This window comes from Vulpes lagopus, chromosome 1, assembly GCF_018345385.1.
Source record: "Vulpes lagopus strain Blue_001 chromosome 1, ASM1834538v1, whole genome shotgun sequence".
In the NCBI taxonomy this organism is placed as follows: Eukaryota; Metazoa; Chordata; class Mammalia; order Carnivora; family Canidae; genus Vulpes; species Vulpes lagopus.
Genome location: NC_054824.1, coordinates 76,732,482 through 76,745,985, shown reverse-complemented (window position 1 = coordinate 76,745,985; position 13,504 = coordinate 76,732,482). Strand labels below are relative to the sequence as shown.

At 38.3% G+C, this 13,504-nt stretch overlaps 1 protein-coding gene across 1 annotated transcript in view; it reads left to right on the top strand.

Moving 5' to 3' along the window:
• The window catches only part of UMPS (uridine monophosphate synthetase), a 28,564-nt gene extending 15,533 nt beyond the window's left edge, over nucleotides 1–13,031 (top strand). The window contains exon 6 of the mRNA XM_041763269.1: nucleotides 12,639–13,031. Within this exon, the coding sequence (XP_041619203.1) occupies nucleotides 12,639–12,808 (170 nt within the window). The 3' untranslated portion in view covers nucleotides 12,809–13,031. The remainder of the gene's footprint in view (nucleotides 1–12,638) is intronic.
• Nucleotides 13,032–13,504: the final 473 nt, after the last annotated feature.

The following is a 13,504-nucleotide window of genomic DNA, read 5'->3' as shown; positions in this document are numbered from 1 at the left end:
TGGAAGAAAACCACATCAGAGTGGGGAGGAAAGGCTGGGACACAGTCTCACTGTAAAGCTGACTTGCAAGTCAAGGCGCGCCTGAGTGGCTCAGGTCATGATCCCAGGGTCCTCCTCCTGCGCTTTCTCAATATCTCCATGACTCTCAAATAGTAAAATCTTTTTTTAGAAAAGGGTGGGTGGGGGAAATCAAAGAGTGAAAGGGTTGAACTGCACATCAAGTACTCCCAACTTTGGAAAACCAACAGGGCTTCTATCCATACTCTCTTAAAGGGCTCATATACTTGGACTCACTCTCTAAGTCCCAGCTCAGAAGTAGTAATAAAGTGCTGGCATGGGGAGCAGGCACCTAATTTCACACACACATTTAATCTTCATGATCTACCCCTGCCACAGTCCATAGTACCAGTATTAGCCAAAAAGGAGTTTTTATTCATAGCTGGTGTCCCGAGTTTTACAGCTGCCCAGGGGACATCCCCTATTCACTTAGCTTTGGAGGCCAGAGGAGCTTATGGTCTTGGGTCCCATGGAACTATTAACAGAGCAACAGTTCTTGGCAGGCAACCACTACCAGTCTTTCTATGAAAGAGGCATATTTGCTTGTTTGGGAGCTTGAGACTGAGGTCAGGCTTTAGGTTTGGCACATACCTGGGACCTACAGAGCTGTTTTCAGGAACAAAGCTGGCAGACACCATCTTTACACTCTCCCTCATCACAGCTTGCCAGTATCTCCCAAAAAATAGTCTTGATGTTCATCTGGGGCTCTGATTTTTGCTACTGCCACTGGGGAGATACCTCCAAATAACCTGGTTCTGGTGGCCAATGGCCAATAGGGCTTATGCTTTTGATCGCACAGAACTATATATATTTGATTTTAAAAGCTCTTGCCTGAGGGTCTGGCTTCCAGTCAGCCTGAATCTAGTTGCTGATTGGGACACTGACAAGTGTTGGCATACTTCCAACTGCTGGGAGCCATTAAAAAATATAATAGATTGCTTGAACAATCACAAAGACATCTGAGAACTAAGGCAGGTTTGAATGATAAATTTTATCTACTCTGCAAGGCCATTTTTTCAAGACTGGGAGAGGTGGTTATTTCATCTAATGTATAAAAACCAATAAGCAACAGGCAAAACGAAGAAACAAAAGGCTTAATATTCCCAATGTAAGAAGACACATACAATCTCAGAAAAAGTAATGACATACCTGATAAAGAGTTCAAAGTAATAGTCCTAAAGATGCTCACCAAACTCAGGAGAAAAATGGATGAACACGGTGAGAATTTCAACAGAAAAGAAAATATAAGAAAATACTAAATTGAAGTCCCAGAGCTGAGGAATATAATAATTGAAAAATACACAAACTAGGGGCACCTGGGTGGGGCTCAGGGGGAGAGCATCTGCCTTTGGCTCAGGGCAGTGATCCCAGGATCCTGGGATGGAGTCCCGCATCAGGTTCACCACAGGGAGCCTGCTTCTCCCTGTCTCTCATGAATGTATGTATGTATGTATGTATGAATGAATGAATAAAATCTTTTTTAAAAACACAAACTATACGAAGCAGAAGGATCAGTGAACTTGATGACAAGGTAGGGGAACTCACCCAATCAGAGCAGCAATATGAAAAAAGTGAAGATAGCTTATGGACAGCATTAAGTGAACTGACATTCACATTACAGAGGTCCCAAAATGAAGACAGAAAGGGACAGAAATATTAGTGTAAGAAGTAATGGCTGAAAACTTCCCTAACCCGGGGAAGGAAACTGATATATCCAGACTCAGGCAGCCCCGAAAGTTCCAAAAAAGATCTAAAGAATCCACAGCAAGACACAAAATGTCAATTGTCCTGTATGTTTACTAGCTGGAATTTTAAAACTTGGAGAAAAAATAAAATGTCAAAAGTTAAAGCAAGGAGAGACACTTAAAAGCAGCAAAAGCAAAAAACCCCCTTGTATGTATACAAGGGAACCCCAGTAAGACTTACCGGGTTTTTTTTTTTTAGCAGAAACAGGCCAGAAGAGAGTGGTGAAATATATTCAGAGTGCTCAAAGAAAAACCTTCCAACAAAGAACTCTACTCAACTAAGTTTGGAATTGAAAGGTGTAAAGAGTTTTAGAGAACAGCAAAAGCTGAGGGAGGAGTTCATCATCACAAAACCAGCCTTACAATTATTAAAGGGACTTCTTTTTTTTTTTTTTTTTTTTTTTTTTTTTTAAAGGGACTTCTTTAAGCTGAAACAAAGATGCTAATTAGAATAAAACATAGAAAAACAAATCTCACTGAAGGGTAAATATATAGTAAAGGTAGCAGATTAGACCTTTCTAAGTTAAAAGACAAAAGTAATAAAAATAATTGTAACTACAAAAAATAAAGGATATGTTGTAAGACAGGTATAAAATGTGATACTGAAAATGTAAAAGGGGGCAGCCCCGGTGGCTTAGCGGTTTAGCGCCACCTTCAGCCCAGGGTGTGATCCTGGAGACCTGGGATTGAGTCCCACGTCAGGCTCCCTGCATGGAGCCTGCTTTCTCTCTCTCTCTCTCTGAATAATAAATAAATAAATAATAAATAATAAATATTTTTTAAAAAGAAAATGTAAAAGATGGAGAGGGAGAAAAATGTAGAGCTTTAGAATGTTGTTAAACATTTGTTATCAACTTAAAATAGATGTAAGCTGTTACATGTGAGCCTTATGGTACCAACAAAACAAAATCCTTTAGTAGATGCACAAGATAAAGAAATCCAGATATACCAATTAAAGTCATCAAACCACAAAGGAAGAGAGCAAGAGAACAGAGCAACCATAAAATAGCCAGGAAACAATTTAACAAAATGGTGATAAGTACATACCTAACTAATTAAGTGGACTAAATTCTCCAATCAAAAGACAGGAGCTGAATGGATTTGAAAAACCAGACCTCTCCATATGCTGCCTACAAGAGACTCACTTCAGATGTAAGCAAAGTATAAGAACTCACACTTCATACATAGACTACAAGTGAAGAGATAGGAAAGATATTCCGTGCGGGTGAACACCAGAAGAAATAGACCTTTATCAGACCAAATAGACTTTCTTTTTTTTTTTTTTTTTTTTTTTAAGATTTTATTTATTTATTCATGAGAGAGGCAGAGACATAGGCAGAGGGAGGAGCAGGCTCCACGCAGGGAGCCTGATGTGGGACTTGATCCTGGGACCCCAGGATCATGCCCTGGGCCAAAGGCAGGCACTAAACCACTGAGCCACCCAGGCGTCCCCAAATAGACTTTCAAACAAAGCCTGCAATAAGAGACAAGGACATTATTACATAATATAAGGGAGTCAGGCCAACAAGAGGATGTAACATTTGTAAATCTTTTTGCACCTAACATACGCACACCTAAATATATAAAGAAAACATCAACTGTCCTAACGGGAGCGATAGTAATACAAGAATAGTACAGGATTTTAATACCTCACTTACATCAATAGATAGATTATCCAAACAGAAAACCAGTAAAGGAACATCAGCCTTAAACAACACATTAGACCAGATGGACTTAATGTATATATGAAATATTCCATCCGAAAGTAATAGAATATACTTCTCAAGTGCACATGGGAAATTCTTTAGGGTAGATAGTGTGTTAGGCCCCAAAATAAACCTGATACCAAAACCAAACAGGAGGGATCCCTAGGTGGCTCAGTGGTTTGGTGCCTGCCTTTGGCCCAAGGCGCAATCCTGGAGATCCCGGATCGAGTCCCACATCGGGCTCCCGGCATGGAGCCTGCTTCTCCCTCTGCCTGTGTCTCTGGTCTCTCTCTCTCTCTCTCTCAATAAATAAATTAAAAAAAAAAAAAAAAAACCAGGAATGCCACAAGAAGAGAAAATTATAAGCCAGTATATCCAGATGCAAAAATCCTCGACAAAATAGCAAACTGAATACAGTGATACCTTAAAAGGATCATGCACCAGGGTGCCTGGGTAGCTCAGTTAGTTGGACATCCAGCTCTTGGTTTCAGCAGGTCGTGATATCATGGTTCATGGGATCAAGCCCCATGTTGGGCTCCACACTCAGCAGGAAGTCTGCTTCTTTCTACCCTATGTGTGTGTGGCTGTCTTTCTCTGTCTCTAAATTAAAATATTTTTTAAAAAGAGGATCGTGCACCATGATTGGGATTAATTCCAGGGGTACAGGGATGGTTCAAGTTCTACAAATCAATGTGATATACCACATTAACAAAATTAAAAAATCATATAATCATGTCAACACATGCAGAAAGAGCATTTGACAAAATTCAGTATCCATTTATGATAATGACTTAAAGTGAGTGTAGAGAGAACATACCTCAACATAATAAAGGCCATGTATGAAAAGCCCACAGCTAACATCATACTCAGCAATAAAAAGATAAAAGCTTTTCTTCTGGGATCAGGAACAAGACAAGGTTGCCCACTCTCATCACTTTTATTTCATGGTACTAGAAGTCCTAGCCCCAGACTTTAGTCAAGAAAAAGAAACAAAAGCCATCCAAATTGGAAATGAAGATATAAAACTGTCACTGTTTGGAGAGTATATATTATATAGCAAACCCTGAAAGACTCCACCAAAAAATTCAGTCAAGTTGCAGGATATGAAATCTGTTGCGTTTCTATGCACTTGAGGGACACCTGGGTGCTTAGCAGTTGAGCGTCTGCCTTTGACTCAGGGCCTGATCCCAGGGTCCGGGATCTAGTCCCATATTGGGCTCCTTACAGGAAGCCTGCTTCTCCCTCTGCTAAATCTAAAAAAAAAAAAAAAAATCATACTATCAGAAAGAGAAATTAAGATAATCACATTTTACGGTGGCATTAAAAAAAATATGTAGGAATAAATTTAACCAGAGGAAGACTTTGATGAAAGAATTGAAGATGACACGAATAAATGGGAAGATGCTCATGTTCATGGATTGAAAGACCTAATGTTAAAATGTCCATACTACTAAAAATAGTCTGTGTATTCCCTATAAAAATTCCAGTGGGATTTTTCACTGAAACAGAACAAACTATTCTAACATTTGTATGGATTCAAAAAAGACCGCAAATAGCCAAACCAATCTTCAGAAAGAACAACAAAATTAGAGGCATTACACTCTGTGATTTCAAACTATAATTACAAAGCTATAGTAATCAAAACAGTAGTGAAATAAAAACATACAGAGGGGCACCTGGGCGGCTCAGGGGTTGAGCATCTGCCTTGGCCTAGGTCATGGTCCTGGGGTCCTGGGATCGAGTCCCACATCAGGCTCTCCCTAGGGAGCCTGCTTCTCCCTCTGCCTATGTCTGTCCCTCTCTGTGTCTCTCATGAATAAATAAATAAAATCTAAAAAAATAAAAATAAAAAATAAAAGACATAGATCAGTGGAACACAGTAGCAAGCCCAGAAATAAACCCATCCATATATGGTCAACTAATTTATGATAAAGGACCTAAGAATATACAATGGGGAAAGGACAGTCTCTTCAATAAAACAGTGTTGGAAAAACAGGCAAAAGAAGCAAACTGTGTCACTTACACCCTACACAGAATTTAATACAAAGTAGGTTATTAAAGACTTGAAATAAGGCTTGAAGCTATAAAACTAGAAGAAAACAGGTGGGTAAGGTCCTTGACACCAGTTTTGGCAGTGATTTTTTTGAATCTGACCAAAACTAAAAGCAACAGAAGCAAAAAATACACAAAGGAGCTATATCAAATTAAAAACATTCTGCACAGCAAAGGAAACCCATCAACAAAATTAAAAGGCAACCTACTAAATGGGAGGAAATATTTGTTAATCCTATTTGATAAGGGGCTAATACCAAAAATATACACTAAGGATGTATATATACCTCAGTAGCCAAGAAAATAGCAATCCAATTAACCAATAGGCAGAAGATCTGAAAAGACATTTTACAAAGAAGACATACAGATGGCCAACAGGCACAAGAAAAGTTGCTAAACATTACTGATCATCAGGGAAATGCAAATCAAAACCACAGTGAGATATCACCTCACACCTGTCAGATTGGCCATTATTAAAAAGAAGTGTTGGCAAGGCTGTGGAGAAAAGGGAACCCTTGTACACTGTTGCCAGGAATGTAAATTGACACAGCTAATACAGAATACAGTGTAAAGCTTCCTCAAAAAATTAAAATTATATGACCCAGTAATTTCACTTCTGGATGTTAAACCAAGGAAAACAAAAACACTAACTCAAAATGATACAAGCACCTCTGTATTCATTGCAGCAATATTTTTAATAGCTACAGTCTGGAAACAACCTCAGTGTCCATCAGTGGATGAATAAAGATATATACATATATGTGCTTATACTGTGCGTATATACTATTATATATATGTATTTTATATACTATTATATATATACACGCACAATGGAATATTATGACATAAAAATAATAAAATCTTCCTATTTGCAACATTTGAGGCCATTATGCTGTTAAATAAGCCAGAGAATGACAACTACCACATGATCTCACTTGTATGTAGAATCTAAAAACAAAACAAGTTTATAGGTGTCAAAAGGTGCATAGTTTGTTAAAAATAAATTACAGGGATGTAACGTAAAGCATGGTGACTATAAATAATACTGTATTGCGTATTGGAAGAAAAAAATACTGTATTGCGTATTGGAAAGTTGCTAAGAGAGTAAAAGTCTTAAAAGTTCTCATCACACGAAGATTTGTAATTACTCAAGGTGATAGCTGTCAACTAGACTTACTGTGGTGAGTTGGCAATGTGTACAAATACCAAATCATTGTCATAACACCTGAAACTAATGTTATATGTCAATTATACCTAATTTAAAAACTTATTAAGCATTGGAAGTCCACCAACTGCATTTAGGCAAGAAAAATAAAAAGCGTCCAAATTAGGACAAAGTAAAACTCAGTGGTTGCAGATGGCATGATACTATACACAGGAACACCTCAGAGATACTGCAGCTCCAGTACCAGACCACTGCAGTAAATATTCCAATAAAGCAAGTCAAGTGAATCTTTTGGTTTCACAGTGTATATAAAAGTTGTGTTTTTATACTATAGAGTATTTTATACTGTAGAGTGTTGAGTAGCTTTATGTCAAAAACAAAGTACATATCTTCATTAAAAAATATTTTATTAAAAAAATAAAAAATAAAATAAATAAATAAAAATATTTTATTGCTAAGAAATGCTAACCATCATCTGAGTTTCAGCAAGTTGTAATCTTTTTGCTGGTGGAAGATTTTGCCTCAGTTTTGAAGGCTGCTGACTGATCATGGTGGTGATTGCTGAAGATTGGGGCAGCTTTGGCAATTTTAAAAAAATAAGTCAACAATGAAGTGTGTTGTACGAGGGACTCTTTCATGAACAATTTCTCTATAGTATGCAGTGCTGTTTGACAGCTTTTTTTTTTTTTTTTTAAAGTAGGCTCCACATCCACTGTGGAGCCCAACACAGGGCCTGAACTCATGACCCTTCACTGCTTTATCAACTAAGTTTAGGTAATATTCTGAATCCTTTGTTGTCATTTCAACAGTCTTTATGGCACCTTGACCAGTAGATACCATCTTAAGAAACCACTTTCTGTCCTCATTCATATGAAGCATCTCCTCATCCATTTAAGTTTTATCATGAGATTGCAGCAATCTAGTCACATCTTCAGGCCTGACTTCTAATTCTAGTTCTCTTGCTGTTTCCCCCACATCTGCACTTACTTCTTCCACTAAAATCTTGAACCCCTCAAATTATCCATGAGGGCAGGAAGCAACTTCCAAACTCTTCCTGCTAATGCTGATATTTTGACCTCTTCCTATCCCTTCCCACCCAGACCTATCAGAGGAATCACAGTCTGTGGCAGCTATAGCTTTACAAGATTTTTTTTTTTAAGATTTCTTTATTTATTTTAGAGAGAGTGCACATGCGTACCTGAGAGAGAGAGTTGGGGGAGGGACAGAGGGAGAGAATCTTCAAGCAGACTCCCCGCTGAGCATGAAGCCTGATGCAGGCTCCATCTCAAGACCCATGAACATGACCTGAAGTCCTGAGTTGGATGCTTAACTGACTGAGCCACCCAGGTGCCCCCATGAGACGTATTTCTTAAATAATAAAGACTTGAGGGGGATCCCTGGGTGGCTCAGCGGTTTAGCACCTGCCTTTGGCCCAGGGTGTGATCCTGGAGTCCCCGGATCAAGTCCCACATCAGGCTCCTGCATGGAGCCTGCTTCTCCCTCTGCCTGTGTCTCTGCCTCTCTCTCCCCCTATGTCTATCATGAATAAATAAATAAAATCTTTTTAAAAAAAAAAAAAGACTTGAAATTTGAAATTACTGCTATGGGCTGCAGAATCGATGTTGTATTAGCAGGCATGACAGCATTAATCTACATCTCCAGCAGAGCTCTTGGGTAAGCAGGTACATTGTAGTAAGCAGTAATATTTGGAAAGGAATCAATCTGAGCACTAGGTGTCCACAGTGGACTTAAAATAGCCAGTGAACCATGTTGTAAACAAATGTGCTGTCATCCAGGCTTTGCTGTTACATTTATAGAGCATAGGCAGAGTAGAGTTAGCATAATTCTTTAGAACCCTAGGATTTTTTGAAATGGTATATAAGCATTGGCTTCAGCTTAAAGTCACAAACAGCATCAACACTCACCAAAAGAGGGTCAGCCTGTTCTTTGAAGCCAGGTATCGATTTCTCTCTAGCTATGAGAATCCTAGATGGCATCATCTTTCAGTAGAAGGCTGTTTAATCTACTTTGAAATTCTGTTTAGTGTTGCCACTTCTATGAATTATCTGAGCTTTCTTCTGGATAGCTGCAGCGTCTACATCAGCACTGGCTGCTTCTCCTTACACTTTTTTTTTTTTTTTTTTTTAAGATTTATTTATTTATTTTAGAGAACAGAGGATGGGGAGGGACAGAGGGAGAGCGAAAGTCTAGCAGACTGCTCACTGAGCTCAGCCTGACACAGGGCTTGATCTCAAGACCCTGAGATCATCTGAGCTGAAACCAAGAGTCAGACATTCAACTGACTGCACCACCCAGGTGCCCCTACCTTCTACTTTTATGTTAGAGATAGTTTCTTTCCTTAAACCTTTTTTTTTTTTTTTTTTTTTTTTTAAGATTCTATTTATTCATGGGAGAGATAGAGTGAGAGGCAGAGACATAGGCAGAAAGAGAAGCAGGGTCCCCGCAGGAAGCCCAATATGGGACTTGATCCTAGACTCAGGATCACGCCCTGGGCTGAAGGCAGGCACTCAACCACTGAGCCACCCAGGTGTCCCTCAGCCTTCATAGAATTGAAGGGAGTTAGGGCCTCGCTCTGGATTAGGCTTTGGCTTAAGAAAGTGTTATAGTTGGTTTTTCTATCCAGACCACTAAGATTTTTCTCCACATCAGCAATAAGGTGGTATTAGAGTTCAGTAGAGTAGCACTTTTAATTTCCTTCAAGAACTTTTTCTTTGCATTCACAGCTTTGTTGTTTGGTGCAAGAGGACTAATTTTCAGCCCGTCTTGGCTTTTTCAGTATGCCTTTTTCTTACTAAGCTTAATCATCTCTAGTTTTTTATTCAAAGTGAGAGACATGTGATTCTTCCTTTGACTTGGACACCTACAGTTATTTAATTGGCCTAATTTTGGTATTGCTGTGTCTCAGGGAGTAGGAAGGGACCAGAGGAGAGAGCTCGCTGGTGATGGAACAAATCAGAACACACATATTTATTAAGTTCACCATCTTACATGGGCACAGGCTATTGTGCCCCAAAACAATAAAATTAGTAACAAAGATCACTAATCACAGATTAACTAATAGAACAATAATGTAAAAGTTTGAAATAGGAAAAGTACCAACATGTGATAGAGATAAAAAGTAAGCAGAAGCTAGTGGAAAAATGAGACCAGTAGACTTCCTGAATGCAAGGTTGCCACAAACCTTCAATTTGAAGGGAAAAAAAAATTTCTGTGAAGTGCAGTAAAATGAGATATATCTCTACAGGAAACCCTAAAGAGTCTATTAATAAAACTATTAGAATAAATGAATTCAGTAGAGTTTGCAGGTTACAAAATAAACATACAGAAATTAGTTATGTTACTATGCACTAACGATAAGCTATCACAGAGAGAACACCCATTTACAATTGCGTCCAAAGGAATAAAACACCAAGGAATAAATCTAACCAAGGAAGTGAAAGACCTGTACTCTGAAAACTATTAAGACATTGATGAAAGAAATTGAAGATACAAATATATAGAAAAGTATTCTGTGCTGATGGATTGAAAGAATTATAAAGCGTCGGTATTACCCAAAGCAATCTATAGATTCAATGCAATCTCCATTAAAATAACAATGACTTTTTCTTTTTTCTTTTTTTTTTTTTTTTTACAGAACTAGAACAAAAAAAATCCTAAAATTTATATAGAATCACAAAGACCTCAAATAGTCAAAACAGGGGCAGCCCTGTTTTGTTGGTATTTATCATGAATAAATAAATAAAATCTTTAAAAAAAAAAGTCTTGAAGAGGAACAAAGCTGGAAGTATTGTACTCCCTGATTTCAAAGTATAACAACAAAGCTATAGTAATTGAAGTAATATGGATTTGACATGGAAACAGACACATAGGTCAATGGAGTAGAACAGAGAGACCTAAGATAAACCCTTTTATATGAGACGAGTGTACAATGGGGAAAAGACAGTTTCTTTAACAAATGGTGTTGGGAAAACTGGAACACTTCTTACATCATATGCAAAAATAAATTCAAAATATATTAAATTTTTTTAAAGATCTTACTTATTTATGAGAGACACAGAGAGAGGCAGAGACACAGGCAGAGGGAGAAGCAGGCTTCATACAGGAAGCCCGACATGGGACTCGATCCTGGGTCTCCAGGATCTCGACCTGGACTGCAGGTGGCGCTAAACCGCTGAGCCACCGGGCTGCCCTATATTCAAATTTGAATGTGAGACCTGAAGTTACAAAACTCCTAGAAGAAAACATAAGCAGTTAAGCTCTTTTATATTACTTTTTAGCAATATTTTTTGGATTGGTCTCCATAGGCAAGGGCAACATAAATTAAAATATTGGGGCTACATCTAACTGTGCTTTTGCACAGCAAAGGAAGCCATCAAATAAAGGAAAAGGCACGCATTGAATGAGAGAAGGAATTTGCAAATAATACATCACATCAGGATAAAAGGTTAATATCCAAAATACATAAAGAACTTATGCATTTTATTTTTTTTTAAAATGCCCTGGATTAAAAAAAAAATGAGGTCTTCAATAGACCTATTTCCAAAGGAGACATGCAGAAGACCAACAGGTACATGAAAAGACACTCAACATCACTAATAATCAAAGAAAATACAAAGCAAAACCACAATGAGATATCACCTCACACCAATCGGAGTGGTTAGTGTCAAAAAGACAAGAAATAACAAGTGTTCACAAGGATGTGAAGAAGGAACCGTGGTCTCTTAGTGTTGCATAGGAATGCAAATTGATACAGCCACTGTGGAAAACAGTCCTGGCTTCTCAAAAAATTAAAAGTAGAACTGTCCTACGATCAGCAATTCCAGTTCTGGGTATTTTACTAGAAGAAAAAAACCTACCAATTTGAAGATGTATATGCACCCATATGTTCATTGCAGCATTATTTACAATAGCCAAGCTATGGAAGCAGCCCGAGTGTCCATTAATAGATAAATGGAGAAAGATGTGGAATATGTCACATAATGGAATGTTACTCAGCCATTAAAAAAACGGTGAAATCTTGTCATTTGTGACAACGTGGATGAACCCAGAGGGTATTATGCCAAGTAAAATAAGTCAAAGACCAATACCTTACAATTTCATTTATACTGGAATCTAAAAACGAAAAAGAAACAGACTCCTAGGTACAGGAAACAAGGGTCGGTTATTAGTTGGGGAAGGAGTTGGGGAATGGGCAGAACAGGTGAAGAGGATTAAGAGATACAGACTTCTAGTTATAAAATAAGCCATGAGGATGTAATATACAGTATAGGGAACATAATCAACATGGAAATAAGTTTGTGAGGTGACAGAGTAATGACTTTTCTTAGAGACCAGTTCCTAATGTGTAAAAATATCAAATCATTATGACATGCAGCTGAATTATGCATACTTTTTATACTTCGATTAAACAAGTTATTTAGTTAAATATGATAGAGTATAGGAAGTCAAAATTAAGGATTAGGGTTTGTATATAGTCCCGAGTACTTGATGGGGCTATGGTTGTGGTCAGGTTGGAGGTTTGTGAGGAATTTTCCAACCGTGTCACAGTGATTCTGAGATGTGTACTATAATTGTGTTTGGTGGTGAGGCCAGTTTTTATTGGTTTTTGGTTTTTTGGTAATAACCTTTCCTGGCAACATAAGAGATTTACTGGGTTTTGATACTCTTAACTATAAATGCTCTAAAATTTGACGTTGGCGAGGAGGGTCTCTCGCGCAGCCAAGGAGTCCCTTCACTTGCTTTTAATCACTTGCTCTCCAGGAGCAGCGTGGAGAGCAATGGCACATACTTATTTAGAGCTAGTTAGATACTTTTTCAGAAAAGTAGTTGTTTGGTTTCTTGATTTTTTTTTTTTTTCTATTGTGTTAAAGAGTGACTTTTGTGTTTTTGCAGGGGATAATCTTGGCCAGCAGTACAATAGCCCACAGGAAGTTATTGGCAAACGAGGTTCTGATATCATCATTGTCGGCCGGGGCATAATAACATCATTTAATCGTCTGGAAGCAGCTGAGTTGTACCGAAAAGCTGCCTGGGAAGCTTATTTGAGTAGACTCGGTATTTGAGTGTGTTGGATACCTTTTTGTGAAGACCTCGAAGCTACATTGTCTCCTGAGATGCACCGGCCTGAAACAGTAAGCAGCACTTAGTGGATTGCATTCTTTCATGGGCTCTGTGTCGGAGCGACTTCTGGATTTCTGGCAGTCTTTTTTTTTTTTTTTCTGGCAGTCTTTAGGAAATAATGATGAGTAATCACTGCATTGTTACTGAAATAAATTCATTTTCACATTTGTTTTGTTCTTGTTTTTTATTGACACTGATGTTGATTAGGCAGTCAGGAGTTCTGTGTGTGTTTGGGACTTTCACATTCAAGCATTTCCCCCATCTCTAGATCAAATTTTTTGAGTAATTGCTGTGACACAAAAATTTTAAGATCTCAAAAGACTCAACCCGGTGCAATATTTCATGTGTCCTTTATTCCTTTATTCTGTGTCTTATGTGACGCCCAAATGATATTTACATATTAGCTATTCTCCTTTCCTGCTTACTCGTATTGTCCACATATCCAGAGGGAGGATGGGGGCCAGACTATGGGAGCTGTGACCCTGAAGCCAGCATCTGGCTTCCATTTCACCCAAGGGTGAGGCGCCCTGACTCATTCTGTCACTGAGGCAGCAGCTGTGGACCTGTGCTGCCAGTCACAGGTGCATTGCCTCACGTGGATTACAAGTGGACAAGCTGCTCTTTCATTTACTTAAAAA